General features: G+C 41.2%; 1 protein-coding gene and 1 long non-coding RNA gene across 10 annotated transcripts in view; both read left to right on the forward strand.

Moving 5' to 3' along the window:
- The window catches only part of LOC126293551 (programmed cell death 6-interacting protein), a 139630-nt gene that overhangs the window by 14832 nt on the left and 99475 nt on the right, over window positions 1-25323 (forward strand). For all 9 annotated transcript variants that reach the window (XM_049986825.1, XM_049986821.1, XM_049986817.1 and 6 more), the window contains exons 5-6: window positions 15501-15625; window positions 19931-20032. In XM_049986825.1, the coding sequence (XP_049842782.1) occupies window positions 15501-15625; window positions 19931-20032 (227 nt within the window). The remainder of the gene's footprint in view (window positions 1-15500; window positions 15626-19930; window positions 20033-25323) is intronic.
- On the forward strand, window positions 563-2824 carry LOC126293553 (uncharacterized). Its single transcript, XR_007552304.1, has 3 exons — window positions 563-1275; window positions 2367-2548; window positions 2668-2824. It is a non-coding gene; the product is annotated as an uncharacterized LOC126293553 (long non-coding RNA).

The raw sequence follows: 25323 nt of genomic DNA on the forward strand, positions 1-25323 counted from the left end.
ATTTTTTTATCAGTTAACATCCCCACAGTCTTCCATTACTGTGGAAGCTTCGAGAAGAAATTGGAATTGCTGGACTGGTGTTAAATACCAGACTACGGAAGCAGCCAGAGTACTGCTAATCTTCCCATTTGCCTTTCTGTATTCAGAGATTTAAGAAGCAATCTCGTCGAGTGCCTGTGCGGGGATAAGAAAGAATTGGCTACCACTGGAAATTAGACTTGCAAATATCTCTTAAAAGAACTTGCTAAAATATCTGGTACTGCTATCAGCCATTAATTACCTCCCTTACTATATTTATTGTAATGTCAGTTATGTCCCTCAAGCATCCAGATCATTTTCCTAATTTAAGAAATACTAGATCCCGTGCCTAGCCATCCGTATTTAACATAAGGCAATCGGGAGTCCCTCGGAGACGTGCGACAGTTTCTGTGCATTGTATCGTCCCGTGTTTGTACTTGACGGCGGCCTTGCCTGGACGAGATAGCAGTGTGGAGTCAGACTGATAACGTGCACCAAACAGGCCAGTGATGCTTGGTCTCGGTAAACAGTTGCATTCGTTTGCACTGAGTGCTCTGTGACCTCTCGAAATGTTGCAATTATTTACCGAGTAAATTATTCTTCTCACAGTTAAACTAGATCGACAACTGGGTTTAATTGTTGACTGTAGTAGTATACTACGATCCCCTAAGTATCGCTGACAGAGGGATCGTGAGGACGAGACGAGTTTGTGACATGCGCAGAGGCATTTAAATAATCGTTCTTCCCACGTTCTGTACGTGAATTGAACTGTTAGAATATATTCAGTATCCCCTGTCAGTCCAGTTTGAGTAACATTCTAGAACCAGTTGCACGAGTGATTTGTAAGCAATCTCCTTTGTGCACCGATAGCACTTCCCCGGTCTTCTGAAGTCTACCACGACTGAGCCTGTATGATCACTGAGTTTCGTATCCCTACAAAGTTATACACCACGTATTTGTACGAGTTGGCCAATTCAGACAGTGACTCATTGATATTAGAGTTTTTGAATTGCCCAATTTTACACATTTAGATCGACCTGCCAATCTTTGCACCACTTTGAAATCTTATCGAGATCTTGCTTAATATTTATGCAGCTTGTTTCAGACTGTACTTCATTATAGATACGTGCATCATTTTCAAAATGTCCGAGGTTACTATTTATTTTGTCTGCAAAGTCATTAATACGCGACATGGACAGCGAGGGTTCCTGGGACTCACCTGAAGTTACTTTATCTGACATTGACTCTCCGCACGAGGTAACACGCTGTTTTTCCCCTGTCAAAAAAAAAAAAAAAATTCCTCAAGCTATTCGTAGATTTTTCTCGATACCCTATGTGATCGAACTTTGAACAATAAGTGTAGGTGTGGCATAGAGTCAAATACTTTTTCTACCTGACTGACGTGATTCGAAGCTTTCATTATGTCACGTGAGGAAAGTGTGAATTGGGTTTTGTGCAACGTTTTCAGAATCCGTGCTGGTTGGCATTGAGAAGGTCATTCTGTTAAAGGCACATCATTGTGTTTGAGCTCAGAATATGTTATCTAATTCTACAGCAAATCGATGTCAAGGATATTGGATGGTAATTTTGTTGATCCCTTCTACTACCCTTCTTGCAGACATGTGTGACCTGTGGGTTGCCCCCCACCCCCCTCCCCAGGAAATGGGCAAATGTTTTTGTTTGAGGGATCTATAGTAGATTATAGTTGGAAGAGGAGCTGTCTCAGCTGCGAATGCACTACAGAATCTGACAGGGGTTCCATTGGACCATTGAGCTTTGTTCAGTTTCAACAATTTCAGCTATTTTTCAACACCACTGATACTAATAGTTATTTCATTCACCATTTCAGTGGCACAAAGATTAAATTGGGGCAATTCTCCTGGACTTTCCATTGTAAAAGAACCAGAACCTAGGAGTGCCTCCATCAGTATACCAGTTCACTCAGTGTTGTCCAGTGAAGGAACACTTCTTTTGCAGCCACTGTACATTTAATTGTCATATACAAATCTGAGTAATCTGCCATTTCTGTAACTTCCAAACAATTGGATATCAGTTCGAAGAGGCAAATGATGTAATTCTCAACTATATGCCATGAGTAAAATATTGTGTATTTTCACCTGGCATAACAATTCGTTACCGACAATGAATTTAGAGCAAATTATTCGATGTGCTTGAAACAAATCACTGTAACTTTCTTCTGTCCTTGTTCCGTCTGCTTTGTGACCTGAGAGCTCTGAATTAGCATAAAATATGAGAAAACGGTTCTCTCTTAATCATTTATTCAGTTCAGTCTTCTGAAATACTTTTCATTTAAATCTCTTTACTTTGTAATGAATTCTATATTGCAGACAGATGCATCGTCGTACAGTAATAAGCGGATCTCTCTTGTAGACTGGCTCTCATTTCCACAGTATCGTATCGAAGAATTGAAGGCTCCCTCTGTTATGTGTATGACTGAACCTATTTTGTTGTTCCATTTCTTACCTGCACAGACTGTTTCAGCCAGCTGTTTGTACAGATTTGTCTTAGGGTAATGCTGTTTGCATTTTGTAAAGTGTACAGTTTTATATTTCTAAACATTTAAAGCAAATTTCAAATCTTTACACCAGTTTCTAAAACGTGTCAAGATCCGCCTTGATATTTGTGCAGCCCTTTTTGGCCGGCAGCTCTTTGAGGTGACTACATTGTCTACAAAAAATCTGAAAGTGGAGTTCTAGCCCCAGTCAGCCGAAGAAGGTGGAACAGGGGAAAAATTTGTGTAGTCGCAAATTGTTGCATGTGGTAGGAGGGAATGCCACAAACATCTGCAGAGGTGAGTGTTAAGATTGGGGGGGGGAGGGGGGGAGTTAAAGGTTACTTTCTTGACTAACTTGAAAACTACTGTTTGTAGTGAAAATGTTCATTAGCACAAAATTAACTTACATTAAATTTACTGCAAATTGGTCTTATTAATTTTTACTCTAGTATTAATAGTTTATGCTTTGTAGGAGATGTAAAAATTGTTTCATTGGTGTAAAAAGTTCATAAAATTTGTTAGTCAAGTGAAATGGGTTAAGGACAAATCTTAAATGTGTATACCATGCCTAAGTGCAATAGAGCCTTTTTAAGAGATACATTGTGTTCTGGGGTTGTAACGGGTGAGGGTAGAAGCACGAAGGAAGGTGGGTTTCTGCATTGAGAGTCACGCATTTCCCTCCTCTGTAGGTCTGTCCACAAACTGGTGAGTGAGCAGGTGACTCCTCACCCTCACCCCCCAATCTCTCTCTCTCTCTCTCTCTCTCTCTCTCTCTCTCTCTCTCTCTCTCTCTCTCTCTCTCTCTCTCCATCCCACTGTGTCACAGAAGCAACTCCAGTCTGATCCACACAGTTATACTGACCTTCCACAGCGCATATTACGAACTGCTGGCGACACAGTACACGGATGTGCCCGCTGCAGGATTTATTTTCCACAAAGTGAATTGACACTAGACGGAATGCAGATAAGAGTTACTAATAATAGTAACTCAAGAAATACGTACAGACTGAATGTTTGTAAATCAGTGCACTCTTGTTCTTCACTGATAGACGGGGAAATCGAACCTTAATCGTGTACACCAACTGTAGCTTTTCTTCCAGGGAAGCAGACTTCCCCAGCCACTCGTACTGCTCGCTTCGGAGTTAATAGGTAGAGCGTACCTCCGCAGTATTTCCTGTCCTGTTAAGTTTAGACAGCTGTAGCTGTCAGTTGTCCACCAAAACGAAGGTCCTATCCCGACAGTAACACGCCGTCAGTACGTATTCGACAATGTCAATTTCGTCGTCTCCACTGTCACCGGTTGGAATACTTTCCACATCGAGAGGAATGTCAAATTCTTCATCCAGACCTCGGCTCTCCCAAAACCTGAAGGGACCGGAGCCTCGAATTGGAGGGGTGTTGTGGAGCTTCAGATATTTAAACGAGAGTCGAGCAGTGTAGTTCAGCAGATTACTGTTCTAGTCTGGAATGTGATCAGCTTCGTTCCGTCAGACATATTCCCACCCACCTTGTGTGTGTGTGTGTGTGCGCACAGTGACACAACTCGGTGCCGTCTGTGGCGTAACGAGCTCAATTTCGCACATCGACGGCGGTTCTGCAACATAAATTGTCCATCTACCTTGATACTGCTGGCGATCTACACATGTAACTCCTGACTGTAGCTACTTAAGAGACCTCGTAGAAGCAGTGTTGAAGAAACCGAGATTTCATTACTACACGTTGGAGGCCACTATAAGTACAAAAAGCTGAAAAGTCTTGTGAAATCTAAAAAATAAATTGGAAACGGGTTGCTGTTCAAATTTCTAAGTTCAAAGGTCCTTTTAAACTTGCAGTAGGATTTTTTTTATTGCTATTAAGCAAGACCATCAGCCCACATATGTTCAAATCATTCAAGTTCCTGTTCAGTCCTCGTCACACTCAAACAGCGAGAACTTTTCCTATCCAATTCCAAAATCATTTACTTTTGCATTCGGCATTCAGAGGTTGTCTTCAAATAAAGTTTTTGCTCGCCATTAATACTAAAAAAAAAAAACAAATTACTTAGTACCGTTACACTTTTAGTTCAAAGTTTACACACGCGATTTTCTCCAGAACAAAATATCTCTTGACTCTTAAAATTTCACAAATAGTTAATGGTAAACACCAGCTACCTTTATCACTGTACCGAAATGTGGAAGTCACAATATCACTTCATTTTACACATAATGCGTTCGGACACTTTCAGCGTGACCCGCTCCTTCGGAAGCCAGTCCACCACCTCCTTCTTCTTTCTCTGCCTCTCCCAGCATCTCTATCTCATGCGTTAGGTGGCAAACCATCTCACTTCTTATTGGCTGTACAGAATTACAGTCAATCAGAACTGACTTTCAGGGTGCGGCTCGCACCAAAATCTAGCTAGAACCGACCACTGCTCTCAGCTCATTGACATCAATAAAATAAGAAACTCTCTAGTTAAACAAATAAACTTTAAGCTGTACTTTACGTCTGGAATTTAACTATACAGTTGCAAACGTTCTGGCTGTCTCTTACATATTCAAACATGCTTGGACATTTGTCATCCACTAGTAGGGGAACCATTGGTGGATTCGTTCCAACGATACAAAGCTGGAACACTTCCAAGTTCCTATACAGAATTACAAACTGAAAATTTAATATTGGCGAATGTTCCACATACACTCACACAAGTACTCTCTTTCACGCTCACCCTAACACAAAACATAAATATCTATTTGAAATTCTTAAATTTATTACTACAGCAAAAGCTTTCGCAACCCAAGGTTGCTTAATGAGGAAACAGGGAAGGAGAGGGAAAGACGAAAGGATGTGGGTTTTAAGGGAGAGGGTAAGGAGTCATTCCAATCCCGGGAGCAGATTTTGACAGATAGTTCCTTTACACAACAGAAGGTTAAGTACCTCATATGAAGTTCCTCACACTATTTCTAGAACAGTTATTAATTTTTATAGTTCCGGAGAATGTAATTATTCTGTAAGCGCCTCTCCGCTACTTTCACACGCTGCAGTCACGCCATACGGTCGTGACGCGCGTCAGCAGGACACAGCTCGCCCATTACAGATCGTATAACGTTCTGACTGCTTACACTGGAGCCCATGTACATTCATACAAGAAAGCTTCAATAGACAAATTGGCGATTGCACCCCAGCTGCGAAGCCTCGAGTCCTCTGAATTCCGTGATGGGAGAGATTTGTGCGTACTAATGGCAACACAGTTCATCGTGAGAAATGTGAAGTAACTTACACGTAATTTGTTAATTCAATACCGAGTGATTAAGACACGGTTACATGGCTTTACAATGCACTGCTAGCGATAGACAGCAGTGGGCGCACAGCAGCAGACTGCATCCACAGTGATTCGTAAGGCGTGCAGCAGACGTCGAATTAGCTTTGTGAAACAGTCTGTAGTTGCTTCTTGTGGTGTAATGGGGTAGGAAGAGTTGGGAATCACTTGCTTGCTGGTGAGTTTACATACAAAGATTGGAACTGCCGAACCACAATCCAGTGACAAGATTTCTGTTACGTGTCTACCCTCCACCCTCTTACTAGCCAGAACAGAAAGTCCCTTCAAACACTGCATAGCACTTCAGTGTGCTACAAACATTTAATTGTTGTTGTTGTGGTCTTCAGTCCTGAGACTGGTTTGATGCAGCTCTCCATGCTACTCTATCCTGTGCAAGCCTCTTCATCTCCCAGTACCTACTGCAACCTACATCCCTCTGATTCTGCTTAGTGTATTAATTTCTTTGTCTCGCTGTACGGTTTTTACCCTCCACACTGCCCTCATATACTCAATTGGTGCTCCCTCGATGTCTTGGAACATGTCCTACCAACCGATCCCTTCTTCTGGTCAAGTTGTGCCACAAACCCCTCTTCTCCCCAATTCTATGCAATACCTCCTCATTAGTTAGGTGATCTACCCATCTAATCTTCAGCATTCTTCTGTAGCACTACATTTCGAAAGGCTCTATTCTCTTCTTGCCCAAACTATTTATCGTCCGCTTTTCACTTCCTTACATGGCTACGCTCTATACAAATACTTTCAGAAACGACTTCCTGACACTTAAATCTATACTCAATGTTAACAAATTTCTCTTCTTTAGAAATGCTTTCCTTGCCATTGTCAGTCTACATTTTATATCCTCCCTACTTTGACCATCATCAGTTCTTTTGCTCTCCAAATAGCAAAGTCCTTTATTGTTTTAAGTGTCTCATTTCCTAATCTAATTCCCTCAGCATCAACCGACTTAATTCGTTTACATTCCATTTCCTCGTTTCACTTTTGTTGATGTTCATCTTATATCCTCCTTTTAAGACACTGTCCATTCTGTTCAACTGCTCTTCCAAGTCCTTTGCTGTCTCTGACAGAATTACAATGTCATCGGCGAACCTCAAAGTTTTTATTTCTTCTCTGTGGATTTTAATACCTACTCCAAATTTTTCGTTTGTTTCCTTCACTGCTTGCTCAATATACAGATTGAATAACATTGGGGATAAGCTATAACCCTGTCTCACTCCCCAACCACTGCTTCCCTTTCGTGCCCCTCGACTCTTGTAGCTACCATCCGGTTTCTGTACAAATTGTAAATAGCCTTTCGCTCCCTCTATTTTACCCCTGCCACCTTTAGAATTTGAAAGAGAGTATTCCAGTCAACATTGTCAAAAGCTTTCTTTAAGTCTACAAATGCTATAAACATAGGTTTGCCTTAACTTAATCTATTTTCTAAGATAAGTCGTAGGGTCGGTATTGCCTCACATGTTTCAGTATTTCTACGGAATCCACACTGGTCTTCCTCGAGGTCGGCTTCTACCAGTTTTTCCATTCATCTCTAAACAATTCGCAACAGTATTTTGCAGTTGTGATTTATTAAACTGATAGTTCAGTAATTTTCACATCTGTCAATACCTGATTTCTATGGGAATGGAATTATTATATTCTTATTGAAGTCTGTGAGGGTATTTCGCCTGTCTCGTACATCTTGCTCACCAGATGGTAGTTTTGTCAGGACTGGCTCTCCCAAGGCGGTCAGTAGTTCCAATGGAATGTTGTCTACTCCGGGGGGCCTTGTTTAGAGTCAGGTCTTTCAGTGCTCTGTCAAACTCTTCACGCAGTATCGTATCTCCCATTTCATCTTCATTCACATCCTCTTCCATTTCCGTAATATTGTCCTCAAGTACATTGCCCTTGTATAGACCCTGTATATGCTCCTTCCACCTTTCTGGTTTCCCTTCTTTGCTTACAACTGGGTGTCCATCTGAGCTCTTGATATTCATACAAGTGGCTCTCTCTTCTCCAAAGGTCTCTTTAATTTTCCTGTAGGCAGGATCTATCTTACCCATAGTGAGATAAGCCTCTACATCCAAATTTGTCCTCTAGCTATCCCTGCTTAGCCATTTTGCACTTCCTGTCAATCTCATTTTTGAGACGTTTGTATTCATTTTTGCCTGCTTCATTTACTACATTTTTATATTTTCTCCTTTCATCAATTAAATTTAATATTACTTTTGTACCGATAGGTTTCTACTAGCCCTCATCTTTTTACCAAGTTGATACACTGCTGCCTTCCTTCACTATTTATCTCTCAAAGCCACCCATTCTTCTTATACTGTATTTCTTTCCCCTATTCCTGTCAATTGTTCCCTGATGCCCTTCCTGAAACTCTGTACAACCTCTGGTTTAGTCAGTTTATCCAGGTCCCATCTCCTTAAATTCCCACCTTTTTGCAGTTTCTTCAGTTTAAATCTACAGTTCATAGCCAATAGATTGTGGTCAGAGTCCACATCTGCCCCTGGAAATGTCTTAAAATTTAAAACCTGGTTCCTAACTCTCTGTCTTACCATTATATAATCTATCTGATACCCTGTAGTATTTCCAGGATTCTTCCATGTATACAACCTTCTTTTATGATTCTTGAACCAAGTGTTAGCTATGATTAAGTTGTGCTCTACCAGGCGGCTTCCTCTTTCATTTCTTACGTCCAATTCATATTCACCTGCTACGTTTCCTTCTCTCCCTTTTGTACTGCTGATTTACGACTATCAAATTTTCGTCTCCCTTCACTACCTGAATAAGTTCTTTTATCTCATCATACATTTCTTCAATTTCTTCATCATCTGCAGAGCTAGTCGGCATATAAACTTGTACTGCTGTAGTAGGCACGGGCTTCGTGTGTATCTTGACCACAATAATGCGTTCACTATGCTTACCCGCACTCCTATTTTTTTTTATTCATTATTAAACCTACTCCTGCATTACCTCTATTTGATTTTGTATTTATAACCCTGTATTCACCTCACCAAAAGTTTTGTTGCTCCTACCACCGATCTTCACCAATTCCCACTATATCTAACTTCAACCTATCCATTTCCCTTTTTAAATTTTCTAACCTACCTTCCTGATTAAGGGATCTGACATTCCACGCTCCGATCCATAGAATGCCAGTTTTCTTTCCCCTGATAATGACGTCCTCTTGAGTAGTCCCCGCCCGGAGATCTGAATGGGGGGACACTTTTACCTCTTGAATATTTTACCCGAGAGGACGCCTTAATCATTTAACCATACATTAAAGCTGCATGGCCTCGGGATTTGATATTTGATCGTAACTCGCTTCATTTAACTGTAAACATTAATTTTATAACCATTAAACAGTATTTTTAATAATCTGTTTTTGTTTTCTTTATCCTCCTCCAATCTGTTAACTATTACTCCTTAAGAAAAAATTACTAGGACCTTTTTTGTGGGAAATTTAACGCAGATTAATTTTGCAATAAGGAGCATTTCGCCATTAGTCATGGTATTCTTCGAGAAAAACAAAAGTCGTCATTAAACTCCCCTCCAAACTCTCACCTCACTGATGGAAATTTTTAGGATATCTTTCTTGACACTCCCTCCTACCACCGTACAAGAATTTGTGGCTACACAAATTTCCTCCCATAATTTTGCTTCGTTGAGTTGACTGCTAAACTCTTTTGCCAGGTTACTGATAGGTAGGGTGAGCTGCAATGCTCCTGACACACAGTTCCAGACCCTACTTCTTCCCAGCACGAGTGCATCCAGGGTGCAGTTCTGGAAGGAGGGGCACAGTTTGTTACTCTGTCCACTTCTACCGTTTCTTTATTCGTTGTCGTTGGTACCGTGAGACACCGTTATACCAAGGTGAAAGGCGCGTCGATCTTAGAGCATGAGATATGATGACCTTAAGCCATTGACAGCACACAACAGTCACAGCAGCACCTGATTCCAGAATAGCATCAGTAGTTAGGATCTACGAACTACCCCCTCTTGACCAGGTCCCCAAAACTTAACTCTGAACGAGATCCCTTCAAAACAAATTGCCATAACGATCGTCCATAAAGGCTTCGCACAACGAGAAGAAATGTTACAGTATATGGAATAATAACAGATACGACCAAACTGTCTTGTATCTTCTGCTTTATTTAACATAACTCCATGCACAGTTTCATTCACATTCACCACTCATTCACCGAAACCCTTTGATTAACAGTTTTGGTTGCTTGACACCAACAGTCAATGATAATGATACAGCTTTTCTCCTTTTTGTAAACTGAAGCCCACTCTCCGCGATATAATAATTTTTTTAAAAAAAGGTCCTAATACCGCGTCCCTCGTGAGATGCGAATAGACTTATCCCGGAATTGACCGCCCTGTAGGTGTACTCAGTTTAATGACCACACTTCGCTATTTCTCGTAACTGAATATCCATTTGTTAGTCTGATTATACACTGTAGCTATTTAAAATTCGCCCCTCTATTTTTCACAATGCACAATTAGCACTTCTTTACTTGTATTTTCTAAGAGTAAACAAAAAAAAAAAGACGCCGTATCATCAGCTTAGTCGATATAAAGCAAAACACCTTAATATGCCCAATTTTTACCTCTTCGTATAGGATCGGCTACCTTACTCATTAATTTACTACATATTATTACCAATACCACTAAACAGGTATCGCCGTTATATTTTAATGGTATTCAAAAGCATGTTACTATTATTATGACCAACCAAATCGTAACAAATCGTGCGGCGTGCGTTTTTAATGATAACTTTACGCTATTCAAGTTCTGTTACAGGTATCTTGACTCGTAATGTTAAACACTGCAGATATTACATGTGATCACATCTAATATGCCACAGATGCCTACAATTTTAATAACAATAATAAAATATATCGAATGTCTTAATATAAAAATGATTGTTTACGTCAGTGCTTAGTAAATAGCTAAGTATAGCATCGATAACATTGCAGTTCGGCAAAACATGCCAATTGGAAAGTATTTGTCCAAAAATTTGAGAATGTGTCATCAAATTAATTTAAGAATTGTAACAGAATTTGAGATCATATGTTCGATTGGAGGGCATTCTAATGTGTGTGTAGGTTAATGCTAAACTTAAAGCTACTCACTTTTTCTCTCAACTGTGACTGTGTTTGAGGACTGCTTCTTAGAATCGTGCTGGAGATAAGTACTTATAACAGTATTCATTTACGATATTAAATAGGAAGCCTCGGGAAGAATTATCCGAACGGGATGTAGGCCAGTAGATGTGATGTACATGTACAGACGACAAATTATTACACTTTCACAAAAAATGGACAATTTATTCGACAGAAAGTGTCACAAATTGAGCAGCTCAGTAACGTGCAGGCCCCCTCCGGCCGTTACGCGAGCGGTTATTCAGCTCGGTGTCAATCGGTAGAGTTGTCGGGTACCCTCCGGAGGGATATGGTACCAAATTCTCTCTGATTGGCGCATTAGGCTGTCAAAATCTCAGGGTGTTTGGATGGCCGCGTTTGTAATACTCCAAACATTCTCAATTGGGAAGTGATACGGCGGCCGTAGTAGGGTTCGGCGAACGCGGAGACTAGTGGTAGGAGCCGTCGCCATACGTGTGCGGCTGTTATCTTGCCAAAATGTGAGCCCGGGGTGGCTTGCCGAGAAGGGCGACAAAATTGATCGGAGAATATTGTCGGTGCACCACTGTGCTGTAAGTGTGTCACAGATGGGGTCCTGCTGAGAAAAGAAATGGCACCCCAGTTGTCAGGCCCGTTGGTATCCCACCGCTGGTGCCAGCTGCCCGACATGCCTTTGATGCACTCGTTGTTTTTGGCCCTCTCTGATTGGTGCCAGAGGCTGCAATCGTGCCTGTATAAGCGGGTGTCTGTGCCAGCCCCAGCAGTCGGTGGTTTTTACTCCCAGCGACAGTGGCGGGGAGAGCCATCACGAGATAGAGAATTGTATTCGAACTGGCACGGCAGAAGATTTTATTAAAAAAAAAAAAAAAAAAAAAAAAAATAATAATAATAATTACCTATATCTGAAATGAGAGTCCTGTTAGTAATGAATTACTAACAGTCTCGCAGCTGCACACTGAAAACTACCGTGGAGTCTACAGGAATTTTCAGTTCTTAAACCTAGGTAATCAGATAATTTATAGAAGTAACTAATGTGATACGTGTTGTTTTCTTTTGAACTGACAGGAAGTTCTAATTTGTTGCTTTATTTTATATGTGAACTTAGCCCTTTACCCTTGACTTTGTAACTGCTATCTACGTGCTAGACAGTGGGTAAAAATCTACACGAAGCCATATTTGTGTTATTTTCTGATAGTGAAGATTACAGATTAACTGAAACTGTCTTAAGCTGTAGAAACTAAATAATGTGGCTCAACAGTGTAGTTGTTAAAAGCACTGTAATGACTCTGGACTAAAAGAAGAGAGCCTAAAACATTCAAAGAAGCTCCTGCATGGATTACGTAATTTCGTTCAAAAATAGTACTGTATCTGTAGAATGGTATTTTTTTCTTCAATGCTTATTCTCAATCTCCCCTTCAGATTATTTAGTGTAATTTACTTTGAGTCACACTCATATATACGCTCCAGAGTTTATCACAGGTATCGCAGTATTGTTGTGGAGTTTTATGAAATTTACGAGGTTTCCAGTTAAAGTTTGTCGTGGCAGTCTTGTCTGCGAGTACTACAGTTTTGTAAGAAAAACAATAAAATTCAGCTGTAAATTAAGATACACAATGTATGGCTATGAGAAGAAATGAAAGTTTTGGTAGGCTTGACCCTTTTTTTAGTTGATAGTAAATATTTGACTTCTTGCGTCCAGAACACAATTCCTTTTTAATGGCGGGGGGGGGGGGGGGGGGGCGGACAAAGGCATTCCTCTGCTATCACCCTGTATAAATACACAACAATGAGTATAGAAGAAATGTCAAATTCTGAAGCGGATGCTGTTTGATCCTGCTCAGTATGTGCACAGATTATTTCTTTCCATCCATTTGTGTGTGGAATCCATTCTAATGCACATTCGTGCCAAGACCTGTTTTCCTCTCTGTGGCCTGCAGCTCAGCCTCGAGCTGTGCTGTCCTAGACGTGGTTCTGGCCTGACTGAAAATATCCTTTTTCCCTCTGTTTGAGCATGGCTAAATGGATGCCCCTCTGAACTCTGTAACATTATGTAAAATATTTTACATTTAAAATGTACTTACTTAACTTACTTTCCACGTCCTGGAGCTGCACATTAAAATTTTAATTTCTAGAACTCTTCCAGCCAGATAACTGTGTCAAAGGTTAGTTCAATGTCAACCTCTGTGCAGACACTGTCGCAAGTTGACAAATAATTCGTGCCTTTCGACCTGGAAACATCTCCGCACGGTGGAGCTGGTCCTGCAACTCCTCGCATCTTGAAAGTGATTTCTCAGCCTGTACTTCTAGTGGCACTGGTCTCCTCTTCATTTTAAGGTGGGGCTCCATTTCCTCGTGGCAGTATGTTGGGTGTCTCAAATGGTGTCGCTTTTTTCCCTGAAACTGGCAATTTTTTTTTAATAGAATAATTTTGGGTATTGGGCCACGTCGTTATAAAACACTAAAGCAACTAAATTGGCAACATTTCGACTGACTTGCTGCGGTCCTCTTCGGGGCAGGGAACTGCAGAATACTGGTGAATGTCTTCCCCTACATACTGTCTATTTCAGTTATACGGTCGCTACCGACATCACATATCTGGGAGTCATTGGACAATTTGAAGATAAGTAGCAGTTCCGTATGGTAGGCTATTGCTTGTGCTACTCTGGTGGGTGATTGGGTGACAACTCCAGTAGGTGATTGGTAGGAAATAGAATAGGTGATTGGTAGGAAATAGAATATCGGCTATATAACTGAAATAGTTAACGTGTGGATGTCAACATTCACCAGTACCGAGCAGTAAACACCTTGTAGAGGATCACAGGGAGTCGGTGGAAATCTCGGCAGCTTAGTTGCTGTAGTATTGTATGATAACGTGGCCTGATACCCAAAATTATTTGGTCGAATATGACTCTGGTCGTGGAACTCTAGGAACTTAATAGCAATTTTTACTTTAAAAAATGATACAAATTTGACAGTCTAGATAAATGAAGATATGATATATTCAGAATTAGAAAAAAAAATGAAATTTGTTTAAACCCGCTGATGTCTTTGTATCCTTTCCTGATCACCCACTGTTTATGCCTGTTAGGGGAACATTTAATAGTGTCTTCATTTTTCATAAATCAGTGTGTGTCAGAGTAGGCATCATTTGGTTTACAGTTAGTTTGTAATGGGCAACTCATGTTTACTTCTGAACACAGGTGATGTTGGAGTATTTAGTTCCACACTGTGCACACAATTATATCTACTTTCTTCTACTTTGTACAGATATTTGCCAGTACAGAATCTTTGCAAGTGCATTTCAGATTTCTCTCAAAGAATGGGGTTATCTGTTTTTCAGATTTCTGCCAATATATTTTGTCTATATCTACACAACTAACCTGCAATTCACACGCTAGTGCTCGACAGAGGACCTGTCGAACCATTTCGGCTGTTTCTCGGTCGTTTCGTTTTTGAATAGCACTCGAGGGAAAAGACACCTCAGTCTATTTGTGTGAACTCTTATTTCTCTTATTGTATTGTGACAGTCATTCCTCCCTACGTAGGTGGGAGCTGACAAATTTTTCACATTCGGAGGGGGAATTGGCGATCGAAATTTGGTGAAAATGTCTAGACGCAATAAAGGTAACCTTTATTGCAGTGATTGCCACCCAGACTTGCTTGTTGTATCTGTGACTCCTCTGCAGTATTTTGTAACGGAACAAAACTAGCTGCTCTTCTTTGAACTCTTTCGATGTCCTCAGTCGGACATGTCGTGTCCTGTCTGGAATGGGTTGCACACCACACAGCAGTACTCCAGAAGAGGACGGACAAGCCAGTCTCTTCAGTAGACCTGTTCCACTTTCTAAATATTCTGGCAATAAAACACGGTTTGGTTCACCTTCCCGACAGCATTTTCTTTGACAGTTCAAATAGAAGTTGTTTGTAATTGAAATGTGTAGATGTTTAATTGAGTTGACCACCGTTAAATTTCTACCATTTATAGTGTAACCGAAATTTGATGTTCTTTATAGTACTCTTGAGTGACCGCACACTTTTTATTGTTTAGAACTGATTGCGACTTTTCACACCGTACAGATATCTTGTCTAAATCATTTTGCAATATGTTTTAAACTTCTGATGACATATCCATCCACACATACACAGACACAAGCAGACATATATTTATATATATATCTCTTGATACATATTAATTTATGTGGTACAAAACTCTCAATTTCAAGCTGTTTTGGTATATACTCGGTCCGGTGTATTCTATTTCTGGTGTCGCGGGCACGAACATCTCTGTGTATTCTCCGAATGGAGAGTGACGGTATCAGATGTCTTTTTATTTAAAAGGTAATCGACACTATTCCCTACCAGTAATGCCCGTTCCTGTCCCGAGTACACCGTTTTCTCTCTCCTCCTCCTTCGAACCCCCCCTCCCCTCCGCCTCTTTCTGTCTCGACAAAATACAGAGACTGTCGCATTTGCAGGGTTTGGTCTTCTCTGAAGAGCTGGAGGACTTTTGACGTTACTGTTGCAGATCGCATGAAGGACGCGGTGGTGGCGAAGCTGAGTGCACAGTGCGAGGAGCTGTACGCCGAGGTGATGAAGCTCTTCCAGAAGGAGCTGCTGCACGCCCTGTGGGACCGCGACTGGCTGCCGACGGTGGGTGTCGCACCTTATCGATACTAATTCCCTCGACATTGCCCAATTTTATTTGACTCTGGTCAGTTTGTCACTTTGAGACACGGTCTGTTTCGTTCGACTGTCCTTCGGAGTTCTTTGCATCTCTGACAAAATTACGGTGTCGGCAAACGTCAAAGATTTTATTTCTTCTCTGTGAACTTTAAATCTGTTTCCAAATTTCTGCTTCGTTTCGTCAACTCCCTGCCCGTCGTACGTACAGAATGATGTCGGAGCTAGACTGTGACCCTTTTCGACGGCCGCTTCCCTTTAGTGTCCTCGGATTCTTAAGACTGCTGTCAAGATTCTGTGAGAGTCGTAGATATTGTTTTCCTTCCTGTAAGCACTTCTTTCTATTAGATTTCGAAGAGTGAGGTCCAGTCAATGTAGCCATAAGCATTTTCTTAAATCTTGGTTTGCATTGCATTAAACTCTTTTCGAAGATGTGTAGGTCAGTATTGGCTCACCCGGTCTTACATTTCTCCAGAACCTAAACTGATCTTCTACAAGGTCAACTTCATCTTATTTTTCCATTCTTCTCTAAATAATTTTACAGTTGTGATTTATTAAAATGAAACTGGTAGTTTGGCAGTATTTGCACTTGCCAACACCTGCCTTTCTCTGAATAGGAATTACTATATTCTTTTTGAATCTGAGGTTCTGTAGCCTTTCTCATACAAGGGCGGTTTGATGAGTCTAGTAAATTCCCGTAAAAGAATGTAACATTTACGTCACACCTTCGTAGTTAAGCTGGATCGTTCCGAGCATTGTATAAAGAATTTGGACGACGTGCGGTGTACGGCTCGTTGTTGACGGCTGTACGAATCGGTCGGTGTGTCGACTGCAGTGTAAAATGGAGAAAACAAAGCTTTGTGCTGTTATTTAACATTTTGATGACTGATCAAAAATACCCTCAGGAATTGTAAAACTACTACGGACAATATGGCCACACGAATGAAGGAATTCAATTCATTCGTCTTCAAACAGAGGGAAACACATACAACTACATCAGATGCATTCACTTTGATGATACTGACAAATTTCATTAAAGTTCACGGACTCCAAAAACCCACTGATAATTGAGTATTCGCATTTCCCTCGGTACACTGTTAATGACTTCGTAATCCGACCTCCCGTACTTGTGATTCGCAGCTCTTTCACTTGATCGAGGGCGCCCCACTACTGCTCTCGGGTGCTCTGTACTCACTCGCACTGCTGTTGTGACCCGACACTGCCCCCATTGCCAGCTACTCACTTCTACTATATACATATCGGATAATGTTCTGATGTTGATCTCGTATTTGTTTGTTCCTGGTCTCTCTTCTGTAATTACACCACCTGGCTTGACAAATGCCATTTTCGAGGCAGCATCTATCACTCTGTTTTCTAGTTGCGACACCCGTACATCTTCAGTGTGTACAGCTGCAAATACTTTAAATAATATTGCAAGATTGGTCAGTAGCTCAGCATTAGAAGCACTCGATACTTTTAAAATTCTTACGATTCTCCTAACTCTCATTCCTTTTCTGAATTGGTCATAATTCCTTCATTAACTGTAACATTTCCTGTAGATTTGTCATTTACCTTAACACTGTATTGTCATTTATTTCATTCTACTCACTAACTGCTTTGCATCATTACGCACATCGTCGATTAATTCTGTATTTCTGTGGTCGTATTTCATTCCTATGTTGTGTGGTAAGTTCTTTATAATTTGGAATGGCACGTTTTGCCTCTCAGTAGTAGTATTAGTGCACAAGCTGAAACTCTCTCTGCCGTTTCCATGTCGCGGTCTAGGCATTTCTTCCTCTCCTCGCAGTACGACACGGCACGTCCGATCGCGTACAAAATTTCCGCACTGTCGTGTCTGTGCTCTCTGAACCTCACATTGTCTCCCGTCTGTGCTCGCACGAGTTGCCGTATCTGTCACGGTCTGGCTGTAACCTTCTCACAGAGCCACCTCTTTCCTCTCGTCGTCTGTCGTTCTACATTTCGTGCGACTGTCAGCTGCATCACCGAGGTGCTGGCCGCCGGCCTCCGTATTCGTGGTTTCGGTAGTTCGGCTCGCGTTATTCCCACTGTCATTGTGGCCTTCCCGTTGTGCTCTCTACACGTGTCGAAATCAGCTTTCCTCGCTCTTCTTTTTCATCTGTAAAACCGTACATCACATCTCCGTATCGAGCAGACACACAGTCCGACGCCCATCTTATTAATGTTTCCTCACCTGTTGGCATTTCCTAGTATCTGTTTAATTCTAGTGACTTTTCCAATGTGCCAACCGGCAAACTGTTCCGTCTGTCCATTATGTGCTCATTTCAGTTTATCTGTGACCACCTGTTTCACTTCTTGTAACCGATATTTCTCTACGTAAGATTTTTCGAACATATCGTACGTCATCCCGCCTAAATTCAGGAAATCGGACCTGTCCGCTGCTCCTTCCGTGCAGCTATCAATTTGTGCCTGCCCCCTGCCTGTATCCCTTGTACCACCGTTTGAAGCCTTCAGCTGTGGTCTTCCTCCCATTTGGAATGAGTAGCAATTCCTACTGAAATTTTGTACTTCTTCCAAACTGGTGAATACTACATTATTTGCTCTCGTATTGAGGTTTCCAGCTGCTTTCTGTGAAATATCCCGTATAATATCCCCAAAGTTATTGTCGTTAGTTGTCAGTGTCCTAAGAGTCGTGAATTCCATCGGGTGGGCTGAACTGGTTGGTGCAATCCGTCACAGCTGCTTCAAACTGCAGGAGGCTTTGTTCTTACACTTGCTCACATCCCCCTATTTTTGGATCGCTCACTCGACTTTGCGATGAAATCTGCCTCCTGAGTTTTTACTCGTTTCATTTTAGCGACATATTTCTCAATCTTTATATCGAGTTGTTTAATAGTTTCCTCTATCTTTTTATCTAATCCTTTGAAGTTGGATGTGTTTTTTTTCTCTGTCCATTCCGTTATTGTTGTTTTCCTGCTCTGCCACTTTCGACGTGTCGCGACGTTTAGTACCACTGTAATCCCCTGTCTCTTCTGCTCGACGATGACGTTCACTGTTTCACACGTGCGTCCCTTTTTCTTACACGTGTCAGTAATTGGCACAATTTACTCACCTGGAGCGTAGCTCCTCGTGGGCTCACGCAGTTCAGTACAGTTCATTTCCGCATTCGTTAAATTTGCAGCAGCTTCTCGAGACTGTACGCCATTTGTGAACTCTTTGCCTAATGTTTGGCTGTCGGACTATGGGAGAGAGACTTATTTTACTGAGAAACTGTTTGGTAAAGGGGGCACGATTCCTCTGGTATAAAGGATGCCCTCCTTTAATTTAATTTCTTCATCTTCAGACAGTGGAAATTGTGCCTAACTATATTGGCCTATCACTTTGAGAAAACTGACATTTTAAAGATTGTGCACTTTAAGAAAGCCACTAACAGTTCTACATTCCTATTCTGAAGAAATATTTCCCTCAGTGCACTTCATAATCCAACTTTGTGTACTTTTGATTCACAGCCCCACTACTGCCCTCACGCGCTCACTACTAACTTGTTTTACTGTTATCGTGACATGACAGTGCCGTGTCTGCCAGAAAAAGACCGGAGTTGGCAGAAAGTTGTGGAATCCGAGGCTCATCAGCTAATACCTGCTAGTTGGTAGTTCACTGGTGAGGGTGTGTTACAGTATCTTATGAGGGGGCGTTATTCAGCTCAGGTCCTTCAGCGGTACGGTAAATTCTTTTCACAGTATCACATTCTCGTATACTTACTCTTCCGTTTTCGTAATACTATCTTTGTGTTTCCTCGTACGGCCTCCCTCTGTATTCCTTCTGACACTGTTTCCTTTCCTCCGTTTAGTACTGGCTCGCCATCTGAGGTCTAAAGATTCCTACAGCTGCTACTGTTATCTGTGAAGGTCTTTAATTTTCCTGTTTGCGGTATCTCTCTTCGTAACAGTGTAGGCAAATTGCTTTACATGTCTCTCGTGCATCTTTCTAATACTGTGATATTAAATACGTAATTTAACGATTTTCCTGGTCGCTAATTGTTAAACATTTTAACTTCTTCTATTTTATATAGGACTCGGTCACAATGACCTTCTAACATCGTTGACCTAGTGACGGTTGTAGTTTTACTTTGATTTATTTGCTTTTGTTTTCGTGAGGAGCGGCTGCTTTTTGAATGCGCAATACAATTTGTAGTATCTCTTAGTAACTTTCACATTAACATTAAATACTACTGTTATTTTGCAGTTACACATGTTGCATTTTCACACACATCTTCCTGCCTTCATATTTTTCTAGGTCGCCGGAAAGCAAGCTGCATACCACGGTATTTCGCAGTACTATCAGAGCCTCGTCTGCAAGAACAACAAGAGCGTCGGGGAGGAAATCGCTCGGCTGGAGGTGAGCTGCCACCTCATCTAGAGCACTGCTGCTCCAGATGTGTCGTAGACTTAATGTCCTTTGTGAATTCTGAAAGGATTCTAGAATCTCTTTGTGAAAAGGTGACTATCCCGATTTAGTCACACAAAATTGACAGAATAACACCGATAACACTCTGCGATTCTCTCTCTAAAACAAAGCAGACTGCCATTCCACAATACGTACAGTGTAGAAATGCACTAATCGTTTGGTACAGAGTGTCGAAGTTGGAATTTGGCGAGTGACTCCGGTATCGTAACTATTACGCAGACTTCATTTCGTCGAGGATCCGGATGAGACCGCGCCGTCTTCTTTTGCTGCCCACTATTGGATACTGCCTTCCTCTCCACTAAACTCGTCAGTGTTTCTCCTGCACGTTTTCTGATGTCTTGTGTCCACCTTCCGTTAGGCGATTGCCTCGGTCTTGTCTTATCTGTTGTCCATTTGTGTCCTGCTGCCTCTGTTTAATTTTCATTACTCTCAAAATAATATCTTGCACTCCAGTCTTCTCCCTGATCGGTAGTTTGTTTTCCTGTCTCCACTAGTGAGTTTTAGTACTCATCTCTGAGTGGCCAGTAAAAGTCTGTGTCACTACTGCAAGTCAGAATTTATTGTAAATGTTTTATTTGATACATATCTGAATCTTACTTTTCTAAACTCTCGCTTAGTTTGTCTGAAGCTCTCCAATAAATTTTTACTCTTAATTAATTAATTTTTGTATCAGTCCAGCCATCCTGAATGCAAAACCCCTCGACAGATTCTGTGACTTAATTCTCGACTTAGTATTTTTTCAGTGTCGTCACTGTACATTATTTTAGTCTCACTGTAGTCTACTCCAGTTACTTCGTTCACTGTCGAAGTCCACCTGCGTTGGAGGTAAGCAGAACAGTGTCACCCACACGTCAGTGGCAGCTCTTCACGTTAGTGAGTGAAGGCTGTGGAATATTTCCACAAGTGCTGCCGAGAATAGTTTCGGTGATGTGGAATTTCGTTGCCCGATTGCTCTTAGATTGTGAATCTCTCGCTATCCTGACAGAGCTGTGGCGTATTCTGTACGCCCCCTCGGTATATTGTTCTCGGAGCAAAAATTTTGAATCCTGGCCAGTGTGACGATCATACTGGTCGTGTAATTTTGTTCACAGCATGCTATGTACAGTTCTGAAACCGGCTAATTTCTATGCTTGATTAAAGTGCAGTGATTTTTCTACGCAGTCAGTAATAGTTCAGTGTTTATCTTGTACGTTACAGAGGGAAGTTTAATATCCGGCACCGAATCCGATTCCTGCACAGACCGAGTATCGATAAGGAGAACGTGTCGGAGGTATTAGGACGAAGTACTCCGATCGCAGCTCACTCCCGTTCGGAGCCCTGCCGTGGTCCTTAATGTTTCGGATATAGCCGGCTGCGTACGAGAGTATGGCGTGGCACGGCTCCCCGAAGCTAGTCTCGTGGGAGTCTTCGAAGCCTTAAATTACGTGCCACTGAACGGCCGAGGTATGACCTCGCCTGCACTGTGTTTGTGATTCAGATTGCTTCCCCGACTGTCATCTTAAATGTAGATGAATTTACTGCACTTTGCACTCGTTTTTCATCAGCAGTTCATTTTGTAAACTCTGTTGTCAACCTCCAAAGTGGCCTGTCATCCCACTAGTCCGTGTTACTACCGGAGAGAGTGACCGTAAACTGTGTTCCATATGTACGGAAGAAGACAGATAAGGAAGCTCGTGAGTCTGTGGCGTACGATGTCTCATTTCTTGTAAACAAACTGTTCCAGTTTTGGAGAATGTTCCCCCACCCCACCCCTAATCGTCAGACATTCTATAAATTACATTTAAAATACCTTCTGTACAGGTGTCCCTCCAGCTTTAATCGCTTCTGTCGAAACACGTCGCCTCGCGTTCCATTCCTTGTACGATTTTGTAAACGTAGTGAGTTATTACCGCGGTTATTCGAGTTGTCAACTGTGTGCATTTCTGATTTGCCTCTCAAAGTGGATAAACATTTAAGCGAATGTTAAAAAAGTTTTTACGATTTCACTCTTGGTGTAATGTCACTCCTCTCACAAAATGAGACGGTACTCGACATAATGTTCCGTTTTGTTTTCTTAATACTCTTAATATTTTCAGTAGTTTCTCTTATTTAACTTCGGTTTTTCATCTCGTGTTGGTTTTAAGATTCGTACTGTGTAATTTTTTTAATTCAGCGCGTTCTGTCGTAGATGTAATACTTGTTGTTGTTGTTGTTGTTGTTGTTGTTGTTCTTGTCGTTTTCGTTGTTGTTGTGGTCTTCAGCCCTGAGACTGGTTTGATGCAGCTCTCCATACTGCTCTATCCTGTGCAAGCTGCTTCATCTCCCAGTACATACTGCAACCTACATCCTTCTGAATCTGCTTAGTGTATTCATCTCTTGGTCTCCCTCTACGATTTTTACCCTCCACGCTGCCCTCCAATACTGAATTGGTGATCCCTTGATGCCTCAGAACATGTCCTACCAACCGATCCCTTCTTCTTGTCAAGTTGTGCCACAAACTTCTCTTCTCCCCAGTCCTATTCAATACTTCCTCGTTAGTTATGTGATCTACCCATCTAATCTTAAACATTGGTCTGTAGCACCACATTTCGAAAGCTTCTATTCTCTTCTTGTCCAAACTATTTATCGTCCATGTTTCACTTCCATACATGGCTACACTCCATACAAATACTTTCAGAAACGACTTCCTGACACTTAAATCTATACTCGATGTTAACAAACTTCTCTTTTTCAGAAACGCTTTCCTTGCCGTTGCCAGTCTACATTTTATATCCTCTCTACTTCGACCATCATCAGTTATTTTGCTCCCCAAATATCAAAACTCCTTTACTACTTTAAGTGTCTCATTTCCTAATCTAATTCTCTCAGCATCTCCCGACTTAATTCAACTACATTCCATTATCCTCGTTTTTCTTTTGTTACTGTTCATCTTATACCCTCCTTTCAAGACACTGTCCAATCCGTTCAACTGCTCTTCCAAGTCCTTTGCTGTCTCTGACAGAATTACAATGTCATCGGCGAACCTCAAAGTTTTTATTTCTTCTCCCTGGATTTTAATACCTACTCCGAATTTTTCTTTTGTTTCCTTTACTGCTTGCTCAATATACAGATTGAATAACATTGGGGAGAGGCTACAACCCTGCTTCACTCCCTTCCCAACCACTGCTTCCCTTTCATGTCCCTCGACTCTTACAACTGCCATCCGGTTTCTGTACAAATTGTAAATAGCCTTTCGCTCCCTCTATTTTACCCCTGCCACCTTTAGAATTTGAAAGAGAGTATTCCAGTCAACATTGTCAAAAGATTTCTCTTAGTCTACAAATGCTAGAAACGTAGGTTTACCTTTCCTTAATCTTTCTTCTAAGATAACTAGCAAGGTCAGTATTGCCTCACGTGTTCCAGTGTATCTACGGAATCCAAACTGATCTTCCCCGAGGTCGTCTTCTACCAGTATTTCCATTCGTCTGTAAAGAATTCGTGTTCGTATTTTGCAGATGTGACTTATTAGACTGATTGTTTGGTAATTTTCACATCTGTCAACACCTGCTTTCTGTCAGATTGGAATTATTATGTTCTTCTTGAAGTCTGAGGGTATTACACCTGTTTCATACACCTTGCTCACCAGGCGATGGAGTTTTGTCAGGACTGGCTCTCCCAAGGCTGTCAATAGTTCCAATGGAATGTTGTCTAGTCCTGGGGCCTTGTTTCGACTCAGGTCTTTCAATGCTCTGTCAAACTCTTCACGCAGTATCGTATCTCCCATTTCATCTTCATCCACATCCTCCTCCATTTCCATAATATTGTACTCAAGTACATCGCCCTTGTATACATCCTCTATATACTCCTTCCACCTTTCTGCTTTCCCTTCTTTGCTTAGAACTGGGTTTCCATCCGAGCTCTTGATGTTCATACAAGTGGTTCTCTTATCTCCAAAGGTCTCTTTAATTTTCCTGTAGGCAGGATCAATCTTACCCCTAGTGAGATAAGCCTCTACATCCTTACATTTGTCCTCTAGCCATCCCTGCTTAGCCATTTGGCACTTCCTGTCGATTTTATTTTTGAGACATATGTATTCCTTTTTGCCTGCTTCATTTACTGGATATTTATATTTACTCCTTTCATCAATTAAATTTAATATTACTTCTGTTACCCAAGGATTTCTATTAGCCCTCGTCTTTCTACCTACTTGAACGTCGGCTGCCTTCACTACTTCATCCCTCAAAGCTACCCATTCTTCTTCTACTGTATTTCTTTCCCCACTTACTGTCAATTGTTCCCTTATGCTCTCCCTGAAACTCTGTACAACCTCATATTCTTTTAGTTTATCCAGGTCCCATCTCCTTAAATTCCCACCTTTTTGCAGTTTCTTCAGTTTTAATCTACACGTCATAACCAATAGATTGTGGTCAGAGTCCACATCTGCCCCTGGAAATGTCTTACAATTTAAAACCTGGTTCCGAAATCTCTGTCTTACCATTATATAATCTATTTGATACCTTTTCGTATCTCCAGGTTTCTTCCATGTATACAACCTTTTTTCATGATTCTTGAACCAAGTGTTAGCTATGATTAAGTTGTGCTCTGTGCAAAATTCTTTCATTTCTCTCCCCCAATCCATATTCACCTACTACGTTCCTTCTCTCCCTTTTCCTACAACCGAATTCCAGTCTCCCATGGTTATTAAATTTTCGTCACCCTTCACTATCTGAATAATTTCTTTTATTTGATCATACATTTCTTCAATTTCTTCCTCATCTGCAGAGCTAGTTGGCATATAAACTTGTACTACTGTAGTAGGTGTGGACTTCGTATCTATCTTGGCCACAATAATGCGTTCAGTATGCTGTTTGTAGTAGCTTACCCGCACTTCTATTTTTTTATTCATTATTAAACCTACTCCTGCATTTCCCCTATTCGATTTTGTGTTCAAACCCTGTAGTCACCTGACCAGAAGTCTTGTTCCTCCTTCCACCGAACTTCACTAATTCCTACTATATCTAACTTTAACCTATCCATTTCTCTTTTTAAATTTTCTAACCTACCTGTGTAATGAACCCTCTTTCGTCTGGTGTGAAAATCAAATATCAAGCGACAAACTTTCAATTCATCTACAACAGACGATGTTAAGCTTAATATTTAGACAAAAGAATGATACATCACAGAATACTAAAACTAATTAAAATACCTTACCTTTAGATGCTGTATTTGGTCTCATTGTCTTGATTCTTGCCATGGTGCGTTCC

The sequence above is a fragment of the Schistocerca gregaria genome, chromosome 10 (assembly GCF_023897955.1).
Source record: "Schistocerca gregaria isolate iqSchGreg1 chromosome 10, iqSchGreg1.2, whole genome shotgun sequence".
NCBI classification, from domain to species: domain Eukaryota; kingdom Metazoa; phylum Arthropoda; class Insecta; order Orthoptera; family Acrididae; genus Schistocerca; species Schistocerca gregaria.